This window comes from Solanum pennellii, chromosome 2 (genome assembly GCF_001406875.1).
Source record: "Solanum pennellii chromosome 2, SPENNV200".
In the NCBI taxonomy this organism is placed as follows: Eukaryota; Viridiplantae; Streptophyta; class Magnoliopsida; order Solanales; family Solanaceae; genus Solanum; species Solanum pennellii.
In genome coordinates this window covers 49,295,290-49,314,295 of record NC_028638.1, presented here as the reverse complement: position 1 = coordinate 49,314,295, position 19,006 = coordinate 49,295,290, and the positions used below count along the sequence as shown (strand labels likewise).

Genomic DNA, 19,006 nt, shown 5'->3' with positions numbered 1-19,006 from the left:
CATACACAGAAATATATCCTTAAATTTTACTTCAATATATTCTTATATGAATTTTTCTTTTTTTAAAAAAAATTATTGTTGCTATTATTATTTTACAAGGGCTTCCTAAATCACTGCCAAATTGCAAAGATGAGGATATATAGCGAGTTTCTTACTTCTTATTTTTTCAAAAGATACTTTTAAAGTAGGGAGGATCAAAATTACTCATCAATTTTATTTTAATGGTTGATTTTACTCATGCCGTTAAAAATAAGTTACTTTTATCCCTGCAGTCACAAAACTTAACAAAGATATCCCTTCTTGGATGAAAAACTCCAAATCAATTATAATTATCTGATTTTACTTAAATTACCCAATTTTAACCCAACCCACTTAATAATATAACCCATTTCTTTTACCCAAATTAACTTTGTTTTCCCACCACCCACCACCAAAGCCTCATCTGCATACCTTCAATAGCTCCAAAAGGAACTTCTATGAGTAGAGAGATTAGTAAGGTTAAGTGTGATTCAAATTGAGTATGTGAAAGAATCTCTTTCGTGCAAGATTCTTTATCACGCCTAACTAAATGAAAGAATTGAAGTACGAGAGAGAGTGGTCGTAACTGAATGAATCTGGTAACTAATACCGCCCAGAGAGGCTGAGGAGAGTATCGTCGCATTGCCTCCGACAAGCTTTGCTAAAGATATTTAATAAGTAGGACTGACTATGAGAGTACAGTGTATACTTGCAGTCATCTTTCCAAATATCCATACTATAGTGTAGATTTTGGATGAAAGAGTGTGTCTAGCAAATGGTCCCTTCAAGAATGTGTTTCTCTTGAAAGATTACAAAACTCGGCAAGGCGTGGAGGCATGGGTGATGTTGCAGATGCAACATATGTCTACTACATTTGAACGCGATGAGGAACTCCTCAAGTTTTAAGAAATAAAAAGAAAACTTTTGAAATGAAATAAGCCATAGATAGCTTATGTAGCTTATCAAAGGTTTTAGTTAGTACTCTTTACCAATGTACCAAAATAAACAATATTTGGTAATACAACAAAAACTAAAATAACTGGCTTGGTAAAAAGCACCTTACTATATAGTAACTCCAGGATGTAAACACAACTTCTCTCAAGTGAGGCTCCAATGAGTGAATGACGCTGCACGCCCCATCGTTGTTTTTTTTTTATTAGAGTTGGATGTTCTCCCATCAATGCTAGACCAAATACTGCATGAACTAAATGATCTAATTCTTCTTGCTTTTGTCAAATATCAAGAACACAACAAAGGCAGCTAAGATTCCTGCAGCAGTAAACATGAGAAGGTCAGAGCACTGAAGATGGGATACATACCGGCTTACATTGTTTGGAGTGTTATTTACATCTGCTATGAAGAGAAACAGAAAAAACTCTTCTGGGCACAATAGAGTGTTTGACCAAGTTACAAGCAAGCGTAAATGATATGGACAGGAGGAGATTGAGAAGAGTGCATACCTATGACGAAAAAACTCCATGGTGAAATGATCCCAAGTACGCTTAGAATTAATAGAGAGAAAATCACCTATTGCATCAGCCAGATGAAAGATATCACAATTTGATAGATGAAAATGCGAGTTCATAACATGATACAGATATAGCTATTACTTTTAGCCAAGAGGAGCAGGAATGATTAGAAAGATTTCACATTTCACAATTTATTCTGGATCATTACACTTGATCATAATTAGTAATTAGTAATCATCCAATAACAATACAAAACATTCCTTCTGATATATGGCAAGTAATGGATTCCATCTCCATGGACAAGGCCAAACCATCATAGTCGATCTGAAGCGATTTGGGATTGAGAGGTAGTTGATTGATTAATTAATATTTCGATTGAGAAAGTACCACTGCTACTGATTGAATATACATTATTATATGAATTTGAATTCTTAAAACTTATGAAAGTTATTTTAAAGGGTCAAATATTCTTGGACATCATCGTACAATGTTGTTTTGTAAAATAGATTGGATGGACCAAAAGAAAAGGTAAGAAATTTCAAATGATAATTATACTTGGAGTACGTATATAGTTTAGCAGAAAAGGCATGCCTATTCAATTCATAACCATATAAGTAATGACCATGGTTTTAAATTAACTTCTGAAATGAAATAGTAAGGTGTCTATCACATTTTTGCTCTCACAACAAATGGATTATATGTATTAGTAATTACCAGGAGGAAAAACCGTTTAAAAAGAGATGCAGATGATTTAGGACCATCCTTTCCCGACCCGTGTTCAGCTCTCAGATGTGGATAGGATTCAATGGTCCTCCTTATGCCCTCCTGAAGAAAATAGAGGCACGCCTTACAACTTAAATGAATTATGTAATGAGAATAAAAAACAAAAAGAAATGGCAGAAAATAATAGATTGTAAAAGATGAGGCCCCACAGAAAAATAGTAATTTTAGTTCGTAGAAGATATAAGGTACAAATATGACACACTAATATCATCTTATATGAAATGTAAGATGAAAGTTACATGTACAACATATTTGACAGGAAAATGTGTGTATTCCTGCTGTAATGATGTGGACATCCAGATGGATGACTATTTTATCGTATTCAATATCAAAGGCAAATAATACAATTTTGCAGTAAATACTTAAACATATTCTTTTCACATGAAAATATTCACGAGGAAGCTGAAAAGAGATACAGCAATAAAGAGAAGACCATAACAGTACGTAAAAAGGTTGGGAGTATCTGAAATAGACATGGTATGGCTAAACAATTTTTATGAGGAATGTTCAGAACCAATTGATTGACTGTAATGGCAAAAACAGGAACCTGAAGTGTGACGATAGGTGCGTATCCTAGTCGGTCACTTGCTTTTGAACTACTAAATGTTCTGCTCATAGAGAGAAGTCTTATTCTCGAAGGAGTCAACTGTGGGACCTTCATTCCATAAGGTGCTAACAGCTTATAAGTCAGTTCCACCAAATGTGCAATTGGCATCATGACAGGTGCAGGAATCTTAATACTTGGCCTGCATAATACTAAAATCAGGAATCCATACAATTCACAGCAAAAGAAATGGGATAAACGGGATATGGAAGACAGATGCTATCCACAAGAACATAAAGCAAACAGTGATTTTCCATTAAGGACATGCACGGTTAAAAAAGTGGAGATGTTAGCTCCATAACAACAAATCATGCTAATACAAACTACAATTTTTTTGTTTGATCTAGTAATCCCTCAGGCAAGCACCCCATACACGAGTCTACTGTGGCCCTATCTTTGCTTCCTCTGTGACTCAGAACCACCAGCTTTATGGTTGGAGGTGTACGACCCATTTTTCTTCTCAGAAGAGATGAGGTTTATAAAATATATGTTTTAATGGACAAGTACTGCTCTATATATCATATGTATCTCCAAATACCAATGGTAAAGAATACACCGCCTCAATTGGCTAGGAATCATATAAAAGTTGGTACAGTTACAAACTCTCATTCTCTCATACACACATTCAGACCCATTAAATAGCTCTTCTGACAGGCAAACTGTGTTTTTCTCAAGTTTGATTGTCAGCAACAAACCTAAATTGATTAATCATGTTCTGTAGAAACATCTCCATCCATGAAGAAAGGAGAAAAAGCAGAAAAAATTATGGAAGAGTGCTGCTCTTAATCTAAATTTAAGAAACAAAGTTTCCTTGCTCAGGATGAATCAACACGAGATCTCAAAGTTTTCTAACAGGTAACTTCTTTAATTGTAATTTCAAGAGGCACTGGATGAATGCAAAACTTTAATGCTATTTTCTTTATGAAATTTCTCACTAGTTCTTTTATGTGGCCAAGGATATTGTTTTCTTCATCTCTTAACTTGAACCTTTCCGGTAATCACATTCTATTCCAGAATTACAAATAAAGTGATTTAATAAGTATAGTTCCAGGAATCAGCTAAAGAGGAACAACCCTGTAATAAAATTTCAAAGATTGTTCACCATAAGAAAATTAAGGTAAACATTACAAGATAACAGAAGAAAAAATTGTAAAAAGAATTACTGTGAGCAAGAAATCTTTTCAGACTTCAGAACTTAAAATGAGAATACCTGTCATAGCCAAGACCTTCAAGAATAAGTGATACGAACTCCCAAAACTTAATGGACTCCGTGTTTGTGACGAAATAAGCCTGGAAAAATCATTTATTTATCAAAGATTTTTCAAAAAAAAAAGGCTGCGTTCAAGAATTGATAAATCTCATAACATGCAGAACTTTTTTTCACGGGGCCTCCAGGAGACGTAAGAAAACATGGATGCTCATAAGCTTAGTGCATGTCAATCATTTTGATATCTAGCTTTATCCCAAATCCCCACCCCTTAAAATATGAGAAACACAGAGAGATGAGATAGTGGGGAGAAGAAAATCATACTTTTTTACTAGCAAAAGAAATGGAAAACAAGAGAGGTGTTCCTTTTTCGAATGCTTGCTGAGAGAATTATGACTTCGCACAATGGTGGAGTTTCTTGCCCAGAAAAAGAGAAGGACAACCGACAAGGTGGCTCTTATTTCAATGTTTCCTGCACAACTATAGGCCCGAGTGCAATGGATGCGCAAGTCTTACCCCTCCTAGTTATTGACATAATATGGTTTAAGCAACAAATTATTTTGAAATGGTAAAGTAAATTTAATTATCAAAAGGTAAGCAGTAAGCACTAAGATTGTGCGCACAACTCTACAACAAAGATACAAAGTCTGTCAACATTGAACCACTGTTGAAATCTATGAACTAAGATACAAAAATTTTGTTGTTTGGTTGTACTAAAGGACAATCTTTTGGTAATTCTATGTAAAGTACTAAATAAAGATTGCACTAATTAGTATTCAGGATATGGTTTCAAGAGAAGGCGAGAGAAGTCGAAAACAGGGAATTATTACTTCTAGAGAAAGAAAAGCTAATTTATGGCAACACAACAGTTGGTAATCTTAAATGGTTAGAACCCTTAGAGAATTCAGCTTTTCATGGAATCATCACTAGCTAAAGTTCAGCATCATTTAGGTAAAACTTAATCCAGATAGCTCAAGCTTTATTTATATATTTGATTGTTAAGATAGCTCAAGCTTTATTGCTGCATGGGATCAGGTCAATCACGTTTTCACAAACATATCACAATCATGTCGGTTGGATACAAGAAACAGATGAAACTCGAATGGGAACTCAAAAATATCCATTGCACTGCTTATCCATGCATTGAGGCCACTACTTAAACAATTGGAAGAACAGAAATGCTCTTGATATTAAAGCATCTGGACAGGTCAGATCTCTATAGTTGCTGGTATTAAGATTTTCCAAAAAATACAGAATATGGAAAAACAAAGAAACATTACGTTCCCGGCAGCTTTCTCTGCTGCTGTTCCTCCTGATGCTAGAGCTCGTTCCGCACACACATGTGCATGTGCCACATTCTCCACGTAAGTGAAATCATATAGGTTATTTCCGTCGCCAATAATGAACTGCAAAATTAAGAATTAGAGGAAAAAAGCTAAAAGTCAACTGAATACATAGTGCAAGTCTTCTAGGTTAAATTCAATTTGTCCATGAAAATGCCAAAAAGTGATCTAATTGTTGTGCTATGGAAGAGAATGCAGAAATCACTAATGAAGTTCCTCAAGATAGATTTTCTAATCAAGCTTACAAGTACTACAACAGTAAACCTATAGTATTTTTTGTCTAGTTTCATATCTAAAGGCTTGCATATAATACGAATGTTACACGGACTTGAAAGATGCATGTGCAAACAAAATGAGACTCTAAACTCACCTTAGATTTTCCAGCCCTTGCAGCTGCGACTAGTGAAGGAACTAGCAACCTATCACCAGGGCCAAAAATACTGCTAGGTCTAATGCAGCACGTCAGCAGGCCTTTAGTACCATTTGACTTCATAACAAGTGCCTCTCCTTCAGCTTTAGTTGCAGAGTAGGAATCATTATGCTGAATATTTTTCAGTATAAAGATTATGGTTATCATCCAATCTAGTATGAGGATAATTTCTCATCCAAATGAAGAACAGAGTAGATAGAGGCACTACCTTCGCAGGATATGGCAGTGATTCATCCCCATCTAGAATTCCAGTAACTCCATCAAACACCACACTGGGAGAGCTGGTGTAAATAAGTCTTTTCACTTTCAGCTCAACACAAGCATCAATTATATTCTGGGTTCCTTCATATATGTTTATGCAATTTAAAAGAGAGAACTAAAACTTCATGTACAGACAGACATAAAGACTGCCTTAACTTCAAGGAGATCATTTTTTTTTCTTGATAAATTTTTCAAGGCTTTTCCTTACCTTGCACATTAACGGAATAGTGGAGCTTGTGGTTGTTGATCGATGAATCTGGAGCAGCCATGTGGAAAACAACCTCAGCTCCTTCACAAGCTGCAAATATCAAATAAATAATGTTAAGACACGACAAGCTAATACAATACGTTATCTCCTATGTCACATTGACTCAGGCATAAATGTTGACCGATAAGTATCTTGGTACAGGTATACATAGGGGTACATGTTAGACTCAGGCATGGGATACCAGAAAGTAACCAGTACAGATATGGGTAGTGGTTACTTACAGTAAATCAACTTTGTATACGTCATGTAAGATTCATGTGAAATACTGATGACCAGGTCACACTCATTTAACATATGTACATTGAGGCAAAGGAATACTCCATGTATCATCTCAAATACTAAATTCAGAAAAGATGAATCCTGAAAAAATTAGCTAGGATAGTTCAGCAGGAGTATCTGATATAAGGCTTACTTTATATGGAAACAATTGGAACTAAACACCACCTAATTGATTCCACACTATGGAGAGCACCCAAGGGTGTAGCCTACTTATCAATAACGAGGGTTGAGAATCTTGATGTTTTAGGTTCAAATTCCAGCAGACCAAAAATGTTAGGTGATTTCTTCCCCTGTGGACACTTGGCAAGTAGTAACTAATAAAAGATCATAACACCATATTCAAGAATAAAATAATTGTGTCGAAAACAACTACAGATTCAAGAATGGGCGTGAAAAACAACTAACGATTCAAGAAAAGATCGTTGAGCACTTGGCAAGTTCTAACTAATATAAAACCAAAACACCCCTATTCAAGAATCAAAAAGTTTTGGTTTCTTGGGTGTCAGAAACAACTAAAGATTCAAGAAAAGACCGTTGAACACTTGGAAAGTAGTAACTGATTTATAAAACCAAAACATCCACATTCAAGAATCAAAAAGTTTTGGGTTTTGGGTGTCAAAAACAACTAAAGATTCAAGAAAAGACCTTCGAGCACTTGGCAAGTAGTAACAAACAATAAAACCAAAACACCCACATTCAACTAAAGATTCAAGAGAAGACCTTTGAGCACTGAGCAATTAATAACTGATTTATAAAACCAAAACACCCACATTCAAGAATCAAAACCTATTTGATTTTTGGGTGTCAAAAACAGCTAAAAGATTCAAGAAAACAACCTTTGAACACTTGGGACTTGTTAAGAAGATCCATGGATACATATACAGCACGACCAGATTTGAGGGCTTCTCCAAGAATACCCTTTTCCTCATGAGGCTCAAGTTTAATGGTTGGCCCCAAATCACCAATGCGTACATGATAAATTTCATAGCGGATGAGCATTTCGACTAAATGCCGAGCAGCAAAGCCTCTTCCGCCGGTCACCACACACCATTTTTCTTCACCCATTGCCAAGAGATTGAGATTCTTCAAGGGCGGATGATCCAAACAAGTATAATTTATACTTCCCTCTCTCTTGTACACTAATCTCTTTGATTTATTTTTAAAAACATGTGTCAGTTTGATGGTTCTACGCCCACCATCACGTGTACAGTTACGCCCTCCCTCTCCATCCCCACTTTTATCAAATATTTATACATACAGTTCATTACTCCCCCCCGAAGGTATTTTTGTGTCTATTTTAGATTTGTTATTAAATGTTATCGAGAATTTTGTCATTTTTTTCAAAATATTTATAAATTACGTGAAAAAAATATTTATAAATTACGTGAAAAGTATTAGTACAAGTCATAATAATTAATAATTCAAAATATTTAAAAGGTATATTAAAAATTTATTATTTTTGAATTACAAAGTTCGAAATGTATCACATAAATTATATTAATGATGTACTATTTAATATCAAAATTAAAAAATTAATAATCACTTAATTTCTAATTTATCATTATTATTAACTGTAATTATTTCTTAATTATTTTAAACTCAAAAAGTTAGATTGTAAAAATTATCATTTTATCTTTTAATCCTTAAGAAATATATCAAGTCAATAATAAATTAAGGAATTACTAAATTCACGAAATTGAGATAGAATTGGTTAATTATTTCCTCATTCTGCCCTTAAAATTAATTATTTTTTAAAGTGTAAATAGTACTTTTTCGAACTTTGATTTGATACACTTATTAAGAAATATTTAAAAAATAATGATTGATGTATTAAATTTATTATTTTATCCATATTAATTGATAAAGTCTCAAACATATTTACTCATTACATTTTTAAAGACATATATAATAAGTAAAAGTAGAAATTAAATTAGAAAATACAGTCTCGATCTAACTTTAACTGTCCTATTGACTTGTATTTTTTAAAACATTTTACACATTTTAAAAAATAATATTACTAGATTATCTTTTGAATATAATATTAAATTTATTATTTTAAAAGAAATGTCTTTTTTTAAATTGAACAAGTTAAAATTGAAGGAATATCTTTTATGGAACTTGTTAGTCATGAATTGATTTATTCTTGCATTAAAAGTAGTATAATTAATATCATGTTTGATAGCAACTTATTGATTGCTATTTATAACATTTTATATATCAAGTACGATATTTAATTAACAATTTAATTATATAATTTATAATTTTTTAAGATAAAATAATTAATATAACAAAAATTAAAATTTAAATAATAAATACCTACATAACGCCAAATGACACCTTAAAATTTGCTTTTCAGTTAATCACCCCCAAAAGTTACTTCAACTAAGGCCTAAATTAGAGTCTAACTGAAGTTACTTTATTTATGTTATTTCAGGAACAAAGATTTTATTTATAATAACTGAAATATTGATCTAATCAGATTTTAATTACATTTTTATCGCTAACATAAATTCAATATAACATTCAAAATTTTATATACAAATTGATTCGAATACCACGAATAAATATCAATACTATCCATATAATGCCGGCGTTGGATATGGAGGGTCACAGGTTCAATCCTACAATTAGGACTCATCTGTGACTTGTAATTCTTATCATTATTATCCACATAGTATAAATTCTTTACAGATTATGTTCTTTTTTTTGGAAAACACATATTTTAGTAAAGAAGGACTAGGATAGAAATTGGATTTGTTTTTTTATTATAGATATCTAAATATATATTATAGAATTTTACTATCTTATTTGGATGATTTATTTATAAAAACAAAGACCAATTTCTATTTTAGGCTATTGCATCGGGAAAAAATGGAGAATGATAGTGGAGAAAATCCTACAAAGGTTAACAAATATGCATGTGCTTGTGCAATTGTTGCTTCTATGATATCTATCATATTTGGTTATGGTAAGTTTTATTCTTCATTACTTCAAATTATCCTTCTTTCTTTTTTTGATATTCGAAATATAGTGTCTTGGTTAATCTAAATTCAATTTATTAAGGAGCTAAAACATTCCTTATGATGAAAAAAGTTCTACATTCACATGTCAATGAATTATTCAGCTAACGACGATTTTGTAAATATCTTTTGATTGTAACTAGCATCGTTATTATTAATTACTTTCTCTGTCTCAATTTATGTGACATACTTTTTGTTAATTTTTTTTTTTTTAAATGTCATATTTCTATAATTGAAAACAATTCTACTTTGAAAATCTCTTTTTACCCTTTAAAATGGCCAACAGATGTTTTAGACCACCGCACGAGTGGAATACTACTTAGTCAAGGAGAAGGGCCAACCCGAGAGCGAGGCAAGCCGGGAAGGGGCTGAGACTTAGGATTCGAAGACCAAGTCAGAGACTATTAGACGTCTCGCAGAGTGACTCTCAACGAGGACGTTGAGACTGTTCGAAAAAATCTTTTGTGTCAAGTCAAATTGTGTCACATAAATAGGAAGCGAAGGAAGAATATATAAACGATAAGAAAAGAAAAAGTATAGTGTTAATATGTTCTAACACTAATTTTATGTTTTTTTTTTTATTTTGTTAGATACTGGTGTTATGAGTGGAGCAATGATATATGTGAAAAAAGAATTCCAAATCAATGATGCCAAAACAGAAATATTAGCAGGGATTCTAAATTTATGTGCTTTAGTTGGGTCACTTTGTGCAGGAAGAACATCTGATAAAATTGGAAGACGTAACACTATACTAGTAGCTTCAGTAATTTTCATGATTGGATCAATTTTAATGGGATATGGACCATCTTATATAGCACTATTAGTTGGAAGATGTATTGCTGGTGTTGGTGTTGGATTTGCACTTATGATAGCACCTATTTATTCAGCAGAAGTCTCATCACCATCGTCACGTGGATTTTTAACTTCTCTACCAGAAATCGGAATAAGTGTTGGTATTTTACTTGGTTATTTATCTAATTACATTTTTTCGCGGTTATACCTTGAACTTGGTTGGAGAATAATGTTAGGAATTGCAGCAATTCCTTCACTTCTCTTGGCGATTGGCATTCTTAAAATGCCAGAGTCCCCTAGATGGCTTATTATGCAAGGCCGTCTAGGAGAAGCCAAGAAAATACTGTACAAAGTTTCTAATTCCAATCAAGAAGCTGAAATTCGTCTCAGGGATATTAAAGAGGCTGTAGGAATCGATGAGAATTGTAACGATGACATTGTTAAGATTCCTGAATCAGCACAAACACATGGGGTTTGGAAAGAATTGTTGTTGAAACCAACTCCAACACTAAGATGGATTTTATTAGCTGGTGTTGGAATTCATTTCTTTGAACATGCAACTGGTATTGAAGCTGTTATATTGTATAGTCACAAGATTTTCGCGAAAGCAGGTGTACGTGACACTAGGAAGCAAATACTAGCCACAGTTGGAGTTGGACTAACAAAATTTACATTTATAGTGCTATCTACTTTCTTGATTGACAGAATTGGGAGAAGAAAATTGTTGTTAACAAGTTTAGGTGGCATGGTAGTGACATTAACTGGACTTGGTTTTTTCTTGACAATTGCAGAGAATTCTGGTGGGACACTCATTTGGGCTTTGGTACTTAGTATAGTTACAACTTATGCAGTTGTGATGTTTTTCAATATTGGTCTTGGTCCAGTTACTTGGGTTTATAGTACTGAGATATTTCCTCTAAGGTATAGGGCATTGGGTGCTGGTATTGGTGTTGCTGTTAATAGGTTGATGAATGCTACTGTTTCTATGAGTTTTCTGTCCATTTCTGAAGCAATTACAACTGGAGGTGCTTTTTTCATGTTTGCTGCAGTCTCTTTGGTGGCTTTGATTTTCTTCTATTTCATGTGCCCTGAGACTAAAGGAAAGTCTTTGGAAGAAATGGAATCTGTTTTCACTAGAAGCAAATCCTCAGATAATTTCAACAAATAGGCATTGAGAGCATGCAGGAGTTGACACTTAGTATATATTTATGTAATTGTAAATAGTAATATTTTAACATTATATTATGATATGAAACTATCTGATTATGTCCAAAGTGTTTTTACATTTTTGTGAGAGGTCATGATGATAAGCTTTATGTAGACATTCATGCGATCACATAAGTTAAACATATATCCAAGACCTTAAAAATGATAAACGTACCTTCTACTTGCACATTATTCCTTCCATTCTGAATAATCATCATACCTTCTGTTTTGGTATAATCACCACTACATAACCAAAATCCTCAGCTTCAGAGGACTAAATAGTTACTAGTGGGAGGAAGGAAATAATGTATAAAATGGATAGCTACAAGATGAAAAGATCTCACCTTCTTCCCCTACCTCCTCACGGTAGTTGCATCAAGTTAAAAAAGAGAAAGATGGAGGGTATGTTGTGTGTTCTTTTCTTTCTCAGGCAAACAGAGGCACAAACATGTCAAATGCAGTAAAGTAGCACGATAACAACAAATGATGAAGTAATCCAAAACAAAATTCAAACTGGAAAGCATTTGACATAAATATGCATGCAGTTGTAAGAAGACAAATCCACCACTTAGTTTTAGTACAACATGTCACACATGGCGTAGAGAGAGTTCAATGATGTCATATGCTAGATTGGAAGGCATTCTAAGACTATTCTTCTGCTGTAGGTTGAGTCAGTCCAGCACTCACCAACATTTTGTTCAGAGTTTCGGGAGAGCATGCTTGATACTTGACTTTCCCGTTAGAGAGAAATACCTCAGCAAGTTCAAGTTTCTCCGAAGTGAGGCTAGTGCTGTCCATTGTCTTACCAAGCACTTTAAGAGCAAGTTGAACGGCCTCTTCCCTTGTGATATCATCCTTGTAATCCTGCTTAAGAATTGATTGAGCTGCCTGGTTGTTTGCTCCAATTGCTGCGGCTTTCCAACCACCGTAATTTCCACTTGGGTCGCTCATGTAAAGTTGGAAGCCATAGTTTTTATCCCAACCTGCAAAGAGAAATGAAACACCAAAAGGGCGAAGCCCACCAAACTGTGTGTAACCTTGCTTGGTGTCACATAGTGACTGAACAAGTTGCTCAACTGGCATGGGTTCTTGATAAGCGAACGTATAGCGCTGAGCCTGAACCCTGGCTGTGTTGATCAGTATGTTGGCATCAGACATAATTCCAGCTACAGCGCATGCCACATGATCATCGATCTTGTACATCTTCTCACTTGAAGTTGAGGTCTGAAGCAGCTTAGATGTAACTTTCTTTTCACCTACCAACACCACCCCATCCTTGGACAAGATGCCTATAGCACTACCTGCATTTCCAATAGCCTCCATTGCGTACTCAACTTGGTAGAGACGACCTTCTGGGGAGAAGATTGTTGTACGGCTATCATACCTTCGTGACATTTTTTTGGTTACTGCAGAATACCTGAATAAATTTACATAACTCGAGCTAGTTAGATAAAAATTTCAGAGCACATAAAACATGGTTCATTTTTTTACCCTTCCCATGAATAAGTCTAACTAACGAGCATGTCGGAAAACACAAAAGAAAGAAAGATACAAAACTGAGTCAAAACAAAATATAAGTCCCCACAAGAGTTGAAGTTGAAAATTGTCAACCTCAGGGACTTCCCACCTGTATGGATAAACTTGTGGACATTTGAAGTGTGTACAGTGATACTGGTAATAAGAGATTTTATAGATGAGCTTGCACTAAGCAAATGCATGAATAAAGAAGGTGCAACTCCTCGATTGTATCTAACATTGCATCTACATCATGTACAAGAACCAGGTTTCACCAAAAAGCTAGCAAATAAATACGTTTGTGTTCAAAGCTAAGTATATTTCTTCTTTTCCCTTGAAAATTCTGCTATTTCTTTCAAGCCAACTGTCCACCAAATGGCCTGAGAAATAGTATTCCAAGTTTTTTGGGATTTCTTTTTGAGACCCTCGCTGTTTCAACTATGCAGCAGATAAGTCAGGAGTTTGGCATAGTCCAATACATGCCAAGTAGTGCAAAATACATACCCAAGATGAAGTTGGAGCTAACACTTCATGATGTCATTTAATGAATTCCTTATCTCATAAAAAAATGTTTCAGAGTGCTAACTGCTAACCCTTCCCTGTGCTTCTCAAAACAAACTAAAAGGAGCAGTTTAGCATTCCAAAATTAAGGGTCATTTGGCATGTGAATGAATTACATTTAGAGAGAAGAAATTTTAACTGAGAAAAACTTGAATATGCAGTTAGCTAAATAAGGAGCAGCAACAAGGATTGCCAGAAGATAACAAGTATAAAAATCATTAGTTAGATCTGAGTTTTCTTTTCTATTTTTCTTCTAACTTGAGGTCAGTGTCAGCTAATCTATATTTATCTGCTATAGATTAAGAAAATAACAAGTCTGTTCTTTCCGTTTTATTTTGGTAGGCATCAAACTGTACAATTTCTTAGTGGTACCAACCAAAGCAGCTTGTTTACCACTTTCACTTCATTAACGATGGGAACTCAAGACAGAATGGGCAGCTAAAAGAGCTAATGACAGATTAAACAATGATTATTAGGAGGATTAATTTCATCAAGTCCAGCACCTTTTGAGATTCAACAAGGCAAGGAACCTTCTGAAAATACTGTCCAGTTTGTCGAAAAGGGAATCATTAGCAAGGCCATTGTGGGCAACAAGATCACAATGCAAGTTGCAAATGGAAGAGACTATACAAGTCACGGCAATGAGCCAAAAGGAATTACGACTGGGGACATAACAGAATTTATGGTGCAACTTCTTAGGATTTGAATCAAAAAGAAGAAAAACGCACTTGCATTATTGCGTATTAAGTTCCAAAGGAAATGTGAAAAACTTGGAGGGAGAATTGTTTGTGGGGAAGAGCTCTACTTCGAGTGATTGCAGACTCATGAATTTGGTAGGTTCTGGTAGAATTTTACTAGTAGCAAAAGCAAAGAAGACAAATCCCTTTGTCATAAATCTTACTTGAAACACTAAGATGTGGCTTGCCCACTAGAGTAAGATAAATACAACTGCCAGACTGGAGGCTAGTACCACCAGTGTCAACTTCAGTTCTTGCAATTGAAACCAAAAGATTTTAAGAGTTGCTCAACTGTATACTTATTGGATACAGGATACAGTTTGCACTTGATACAACGGAGATAACTTCTCAAGAAATCAAATCAGGAGCAATGTGATCCAAGGTTAAATATTATCCTAGATTTCAATTAAGAAAGCATCAAATGTTTACCAGAGATTGATGATGGGTCGCTCCAAGATTTTTTTTTTTGTAAAAGTTGAACAGAGGATAATAAAAAGGACTAATTGTAAGAAGGGGTTTAAGGCAGCTAAGGTAAACTATTAGCTGTCAGGATCAGAAATCTTCTTATATTAGGTTTCTGTAGATTAAGGCTAAAGTTTGGTACATTCACCCTATCACTCCCTTATATTCCAATAAAATCTAATACTTCAGCAGGGGACTCCTTATTGGCACAAGAACTTGAGCATTGTTCAAAAAGAAGAGATAAGAAAGGAACTATAAAATCGAGAGTTAACAACGCCAAGTGGGTATAGTATTAAAACTCAGTAAACACTGCAGCAATCTTACAACTTAGACTAAACATGCCTTTAACTGCTAAGGAACTATTGTTTACTACAAGGGGAAGAATCAATGTAGACAAACACTAACTAGATCTATCTCCTTTTTAACACTTGAATCTTCAACTGAGGTCGGTACAGTTATTCAATACAGTATACATGAATTCCACACTCAAAACCATCCTAAAGAAGACTTCAATGGACATTCCAAATGAAGATTTTTTTATAAATTGATCATGTCATTCAAAACCCTCCTATAACATGTGGTGCTGTTATTTATCTTTTCAAATATACACCAAAAACACCATGGCATAACTACCTAAATCAGGTCATACGACAGGACGGGTTGCTCACATAGCAATCACCCTCCAATCCCCAACCCTAAGGTTAGGGTTCGAGTCACCGACGGAGCTAAAAGGTGCGAGAGCTCCTGGGCAGGGGTTAAAACCCTAGTCGTATTCTGCAACTTGTACTTCATAAACACCAGATATCCACCCAACTTCCCTAACTAGTGACACCCAAAAGCTAAATTGTCTCCATTGCACATCTTAATGAAATTTGTCTCTCTTTTTTTTCTAATTAAAACAATTCTTTACAACCAGAGCTGCTATAGAAATGAACTTATCGCGCCACTAGTAAAATATTTGTCGTCAATTATCATTTACTTGCAAGGGATCAATTAAAGTCCTTCTCATGTAAACCCTCTTCCTACTTTCACAAAAAAACCCAAAATTTTCCATACATTTTCTTGAAAATATAACCCAAGAAGTTCAACTAATTTACTTATCAATAGAATAACACAAACCCATCAGTGAGTTCAACAAAAAAAACATTACAAAAATCAAGAAAAATACCAAGAAATTGGGGAAAGGGAGAGGGTTTATATCGATCAACGCATCGGTAAATAGAAAAAAAAATTCGCCATTTGAAGATATAGAAAGATACCTGAGATGTGAGATCTAAAGAGAAGCGCAATGAAAAGAGTCGAGAGGTTTTCTCTTCTTTATGTAGACGAAGAGTGAAGCTAGTCTTTTTGCGCAAGTTTTTATACGGGTCGGGTCGGGTGTCCGCTGAGGCCTAAAGTAGGAATTGCGTCTGGTAGCCAGTTTCAACCTACTATTTAAGTGATATTCAGTTTTTTTCCAAAATATTTAAAATATAGCCAGTACTGTCAAGGTTGAAATTAGATTAATTTGAGGTTGAAATTTTCTCTCTATTCAAACTTTTTCGAAGGTCACAAAAGAGTCAGTTTGAAGTAATTTGATTTACAACGAGGGTATTACAAAATTTCAAGAATTTGAGTTTGGGGAAGTCGTCATATACCACATTCCAAATTTCATCCTCAAGAATTGGTAGCCCTAGAAATCGTTAATATAACTTGTTAAAACAAAGAATGATAGTATAATAAGACATTCAAAATATAACTTACGATTCTTAGAAATACATCAATACATTTCTTTGAAGATGATTGGAATTTTCTTATGTTATGAAAGAATAAATAATATCTCTCTTTTCGCGATTCAGCTAAATTATAAAACAAACAACTTCTTGATTGACAAATTAAAAAAAAAAATATTTCTGAAGTGCTTACTTTTTTAAAGAAAATATGATAAATCTATCAAAATTATTCTTACTAATTTCAATCGAGATCGATCATTTATTACGAAAAAAAATCCAAATCTACTCGTACTCTTTTAGAAAACAAAAGTTTTATTGATGTACTTCATCATCGTAACTTTAATTATTATTATTTTTGAATCCAAATTACATAATTAGGTAGAATTACCATAAAGTAAAAAAAATTTATTTTCATCACTTTATAAAATTCAACTAAATTTTGTAGTCAAACAAAGCCCACCAAGTTGGACTAGCCAACCCTTGTTCAAATCACAGCCATTAATTCTTCAATCAAGTGTCCAAGAAAATTAGAAGATGAGCCATTTTCCTTCCAAACATCCTTGCATTTCTCACTCATTTTCTTAAACTTTTGTCTCACCTCACCATCACCATCCATTAATTTTTTAACCCCTTTTTCTACTTCCTCTGATGAAACCAATGTGGTGCCATCTCTATAATCCATTGTGATTTCCACAGCCAAATCCAACTCTTTCACCAACTCAAATGCATTCAAGTGTTGCTCTGCATATATTGGCCATGTACCGATTGGCACTCCGTAATATAAACTTTCAAGAATCGAATTCCAACCACAGTGTGATACGAATCCTCCGATAGCCTCATGGGCCAAGATTGTAACTTGTGGGACCAACCCACACACTAGCCCTCTCCCTTTTGTTGATTCTAAAAACCCATTAGGTAAAATTTCCTCTAAGTTTGTATAATCATTTGGAAGTTCTCTTTTATCCTTTGGTGCTTCTCTAATTGCCCACAAAAAAGGGTGTCCTGCTTTCTCCAAACCTTTTGCTATTTCTACCACTTGTGAATCTTTAAGACTTCCCATACTTCCAAAACTCAAGAAAATTACTGATGATGGTTCTTGATTATCAAGCCATTTCATAACATTTTCATGACCCCAAGAATCTTGATGCCATTGAGCTGGTCCATTGTGATCCACTACTGGTCCAATTGGATAAACTGGTGGTACAACATGACTAGTAGTATGTACTAATGAGTTTAAGCAATATGGTTCAAGTTCTTGAAATGTGTTGACAATAATACCCTTTGTTTCTTTGTACCTTTTTGCATGATGTGGGAACCAAGAATAACCATCTATATGTCTTTTTAGCATGAATGAAGGGAAACATTTGATAGGGACAGGATTGGAAAAACCAAGAATGTTGAAATCATTGGCTGAATCTTTGTACTCAATATTAGTACTAACTTGAGCATCTAAAACTGGGAGATGTAACATGAAGCTCAAGAAAGTAGCAGGGGAAGCAAAGTAGAGATAACATGGGATGTTTAGTTCCTTAGCTACATCAATAAAAGATGTACAAAACATGTCAATAAAGAATCCAACAACTTGCCCTGAGTCTGAGTCTGAAATAAGGTCAATAAGTGCATTTTTGACTTGTAACGTGTGATTTTGTATTAATAGCGATAAAAAGCCTATAGTTGCGTCGAATTGATCGAGCGATGGCGGATCCGCCACGGGGAGGGAGAGGAAATGGATGTTTCCGGTGGTGGTGGTGGTGGTGGTGAGAGAGTCAATATAGGATTGGACAAGTGGTCTTTGAGGGATGTTAATTAAGAGTATGGTGGCTGAAATATTTTTGTTTTTTTGAGTGAAGAGTTTAGCAAACTCAATAATTGGAACAATGTTGCCAAGTGCTGGTGTTGAAATGAACACTACCTTTCCTCTTTTCATGGTTGCTTTAGGATTTGGCTTGAATTAATTGGAGATAAGGTGGTCACTATATATAAATTATCAAGTACTAGTACTGTTTTCTACAAGTCTTTCTTTTTTTAGTGGTGAATCTTTTCTATTCTAGTTAAAAATTTGGTTCATTTATGCTATTACCACTAAAGAAAAGACTCATTCATATCATTATTTTTTAATAAAAAAAATTGAATTAATTTTTTTTGATGTTTTTGGCCATGTCATCAAATTTTTAAATAAAAAAAATCAAAATTCTGAATAAAAATTTATTTTTTTTGTTGATTTTTTTTATTAAAAAAATTGATGACATGGCCAAATCACGTATCAAAATGGTTTTTGCAAAACCACCATTTGATGATATAAATGAGTCAAACTTTTAACTGATGGTATAAAAGATCCT

General features: G+C 34.2%; 4 protein-coding genes across 7 annotated transcripts; 1 reads left to right on the top strand and 3 right to left on the bottom strand.

The window, feature by feature from the left end:
- Positions 1–913: 913 nt before the first annotated feature.
- Positions 914–7,892, bottom strand: LOC107011682 (3beta-hydroxysteroid-dehydrogenase/decarboxylase-like). 2 transcript variants are annotated; one of them, XM_015211271.2, is made up of 11 exons: positions 6,828–7,476; positions 6,605–6,743; positions 6,324–6,413; positions 6,063–6,196; positions 5,795–5,965; positions 5,362–5,487; positions 4,085–4,164; positions 2,818–3,016; positions 2,202–2,312; positions 1,479–1,545; positions 914–1,287 (listed from the first exon to the last, which is right to left on the bottom strand). In XM_015211271.2, the coding sequence occupies exons 2-11, from the start codon at positions 6,711–6,713 to the stop codon at positions 1,232–1,234; spliced, it is 1,143 nt and encodes a 380-aa protein (XP_015066757.1). In that variant the 5' UTR covers positions 6,714–6,743; positions 6,828–7,476; the 3' UTR covers positions 914–1,231. The 2 variants fall into 2 exon arrangements, with proteins under 2 accessions (XP_015066757.1, XP_015066756.1); XM_015211270.2 differs by lacking the exons at positions 6,605–6,743; positions 6,828–7,476 and adding an exon at positions 7,499–7,892.
- Positions 7,893–9,374: 1,482 nt separating this feature from the next.
- On the top strand, positions 9,375–11,757 carry LOC107011443 (probable polyol transporter 6). Of its 2 annotated transcripts, none has more exons than XM_027914114.1 (2): positions 9,375–9,630; positions 10,396–11,757. In XM_027914114.1, exons 1-2 carry the CDS (start codon positions 9,534–9,536, stop codon positions 11,640–11,642), a joined length of 1,344 nt encoding a protein of 447 aa, XP_027769915.1. In that variant the 5' UTR covers positions 9,375–9,533; the 3' UTR covers positions 11,643–11,757.
- Positions 11,758–12,162: 405 nt separating this feature from the next.
- LOC107011444 (proteasome subunit alpha type-4) lies at positions 12,163–16,363 on the bottom strand. Of its 2 annotated transcripts, none has more exons than XM_015210954.2 (2): positions 16,215–16,363; positions 12,163–13,097 (listed from the first exon to the last, which is right to left on the bottom strand). In XM_015210954.2, the coding sequence occupies exon 2, from the start codon at positions 13,073–13,075 to the stop codon at positions 12,329–12,331; it is 747 nt and encodes a 248-aa protein (XP_015066440.1). In that variant the 5' UTR covers positions 13,076–13,097; positions 16,215–16,363; the 3' UTR covers positions 12,163–12,328. The 2 variants fall into 2 exon arrangements, with proteins under 2 accessions (XP_015066440.1, XP_027770423.1); XM_027914622.1 differs by lacking the exon at positions 16,215–16,363 and adding an exon at positions 13,700–13,808.
- A 614-nt stretch (positions 16,364–16,977) lies between these two features.
- LOC107009187 (UDP-glycosyltransferase 43-like) lies at positions 16,978–18,636 on the bottom strand. The gene has a single exon (XM_015208468.2). It carries the CDS (start codon positions 18,592–18,594, stop codon positions 17,152–17,154), a length of 1,443 nt encoding a protein of 480 aa, XP_015063954.1. The 5' UTR covers positions 18,595–18,636; the 3' UTR covers positions 16,978–17,151.
- Positions 18,637–19,006: the final 370 nt, after the last annotated feature.

What these genes read in the sequence shown, in the direction of transcription:
- LOC107011682 (XM_015211270.2), bottom strand. Translation starts at nt 7,727, where the DNA reads ATGGGTGAAGAAAAATGGTGTGTGGTGACCGGCGGAAGAGGCTTTGCT. An exon ending in CACCTATCGTCACACTTCAG is followed by an intron (nt 2,313 to 2,817) that starts GTTCCTGTTTTT and finishes TATTTTCTTCAG; the next exon opens with GAGGGCATAAGGAGGACCAT. An exon ending in ATGGAGTTTTTTCGTCATAG is followed by an intron (nt 1,288 to 1,478) that starts GTATGCACTCTT and finishes TTACTGCTGCAG; the next exon opens with GAATCTTAGCTGCCTTTGTT.
- LOC107011443 (XM_027914114.1), top strand. Translation starts at nt 9,534, where the DNA reads ATGGAGAATGATAGTGGAGAAAATCCTACAAAGGTTAACAAATATGCA. An exon ending in ATCTATCATATTTGGTTATG is followed by an intron (nt 9,631 to 10,395) that starts GTAAGTTTTATT and finishes CACTTTGTGCAG; the next exon opens with GAAGAACATCTGATAAAATT.
- LOC107011444 (XM_015210954.2), bottom strand. Translation starts at nt 13,075, where the DNA reads ATGTCACGAAGGTATGATAGCCGTACAACAATCTTCTCCCCAGAAGGT.
- LOC107009187 (XM_015208468.2), bottom strand. Translation starts at nt 18,594, where the DNA reads ATGAAAAGAGGAAAGGTAGTGTTCATTTCAACACCAGCACTTGGCAAC.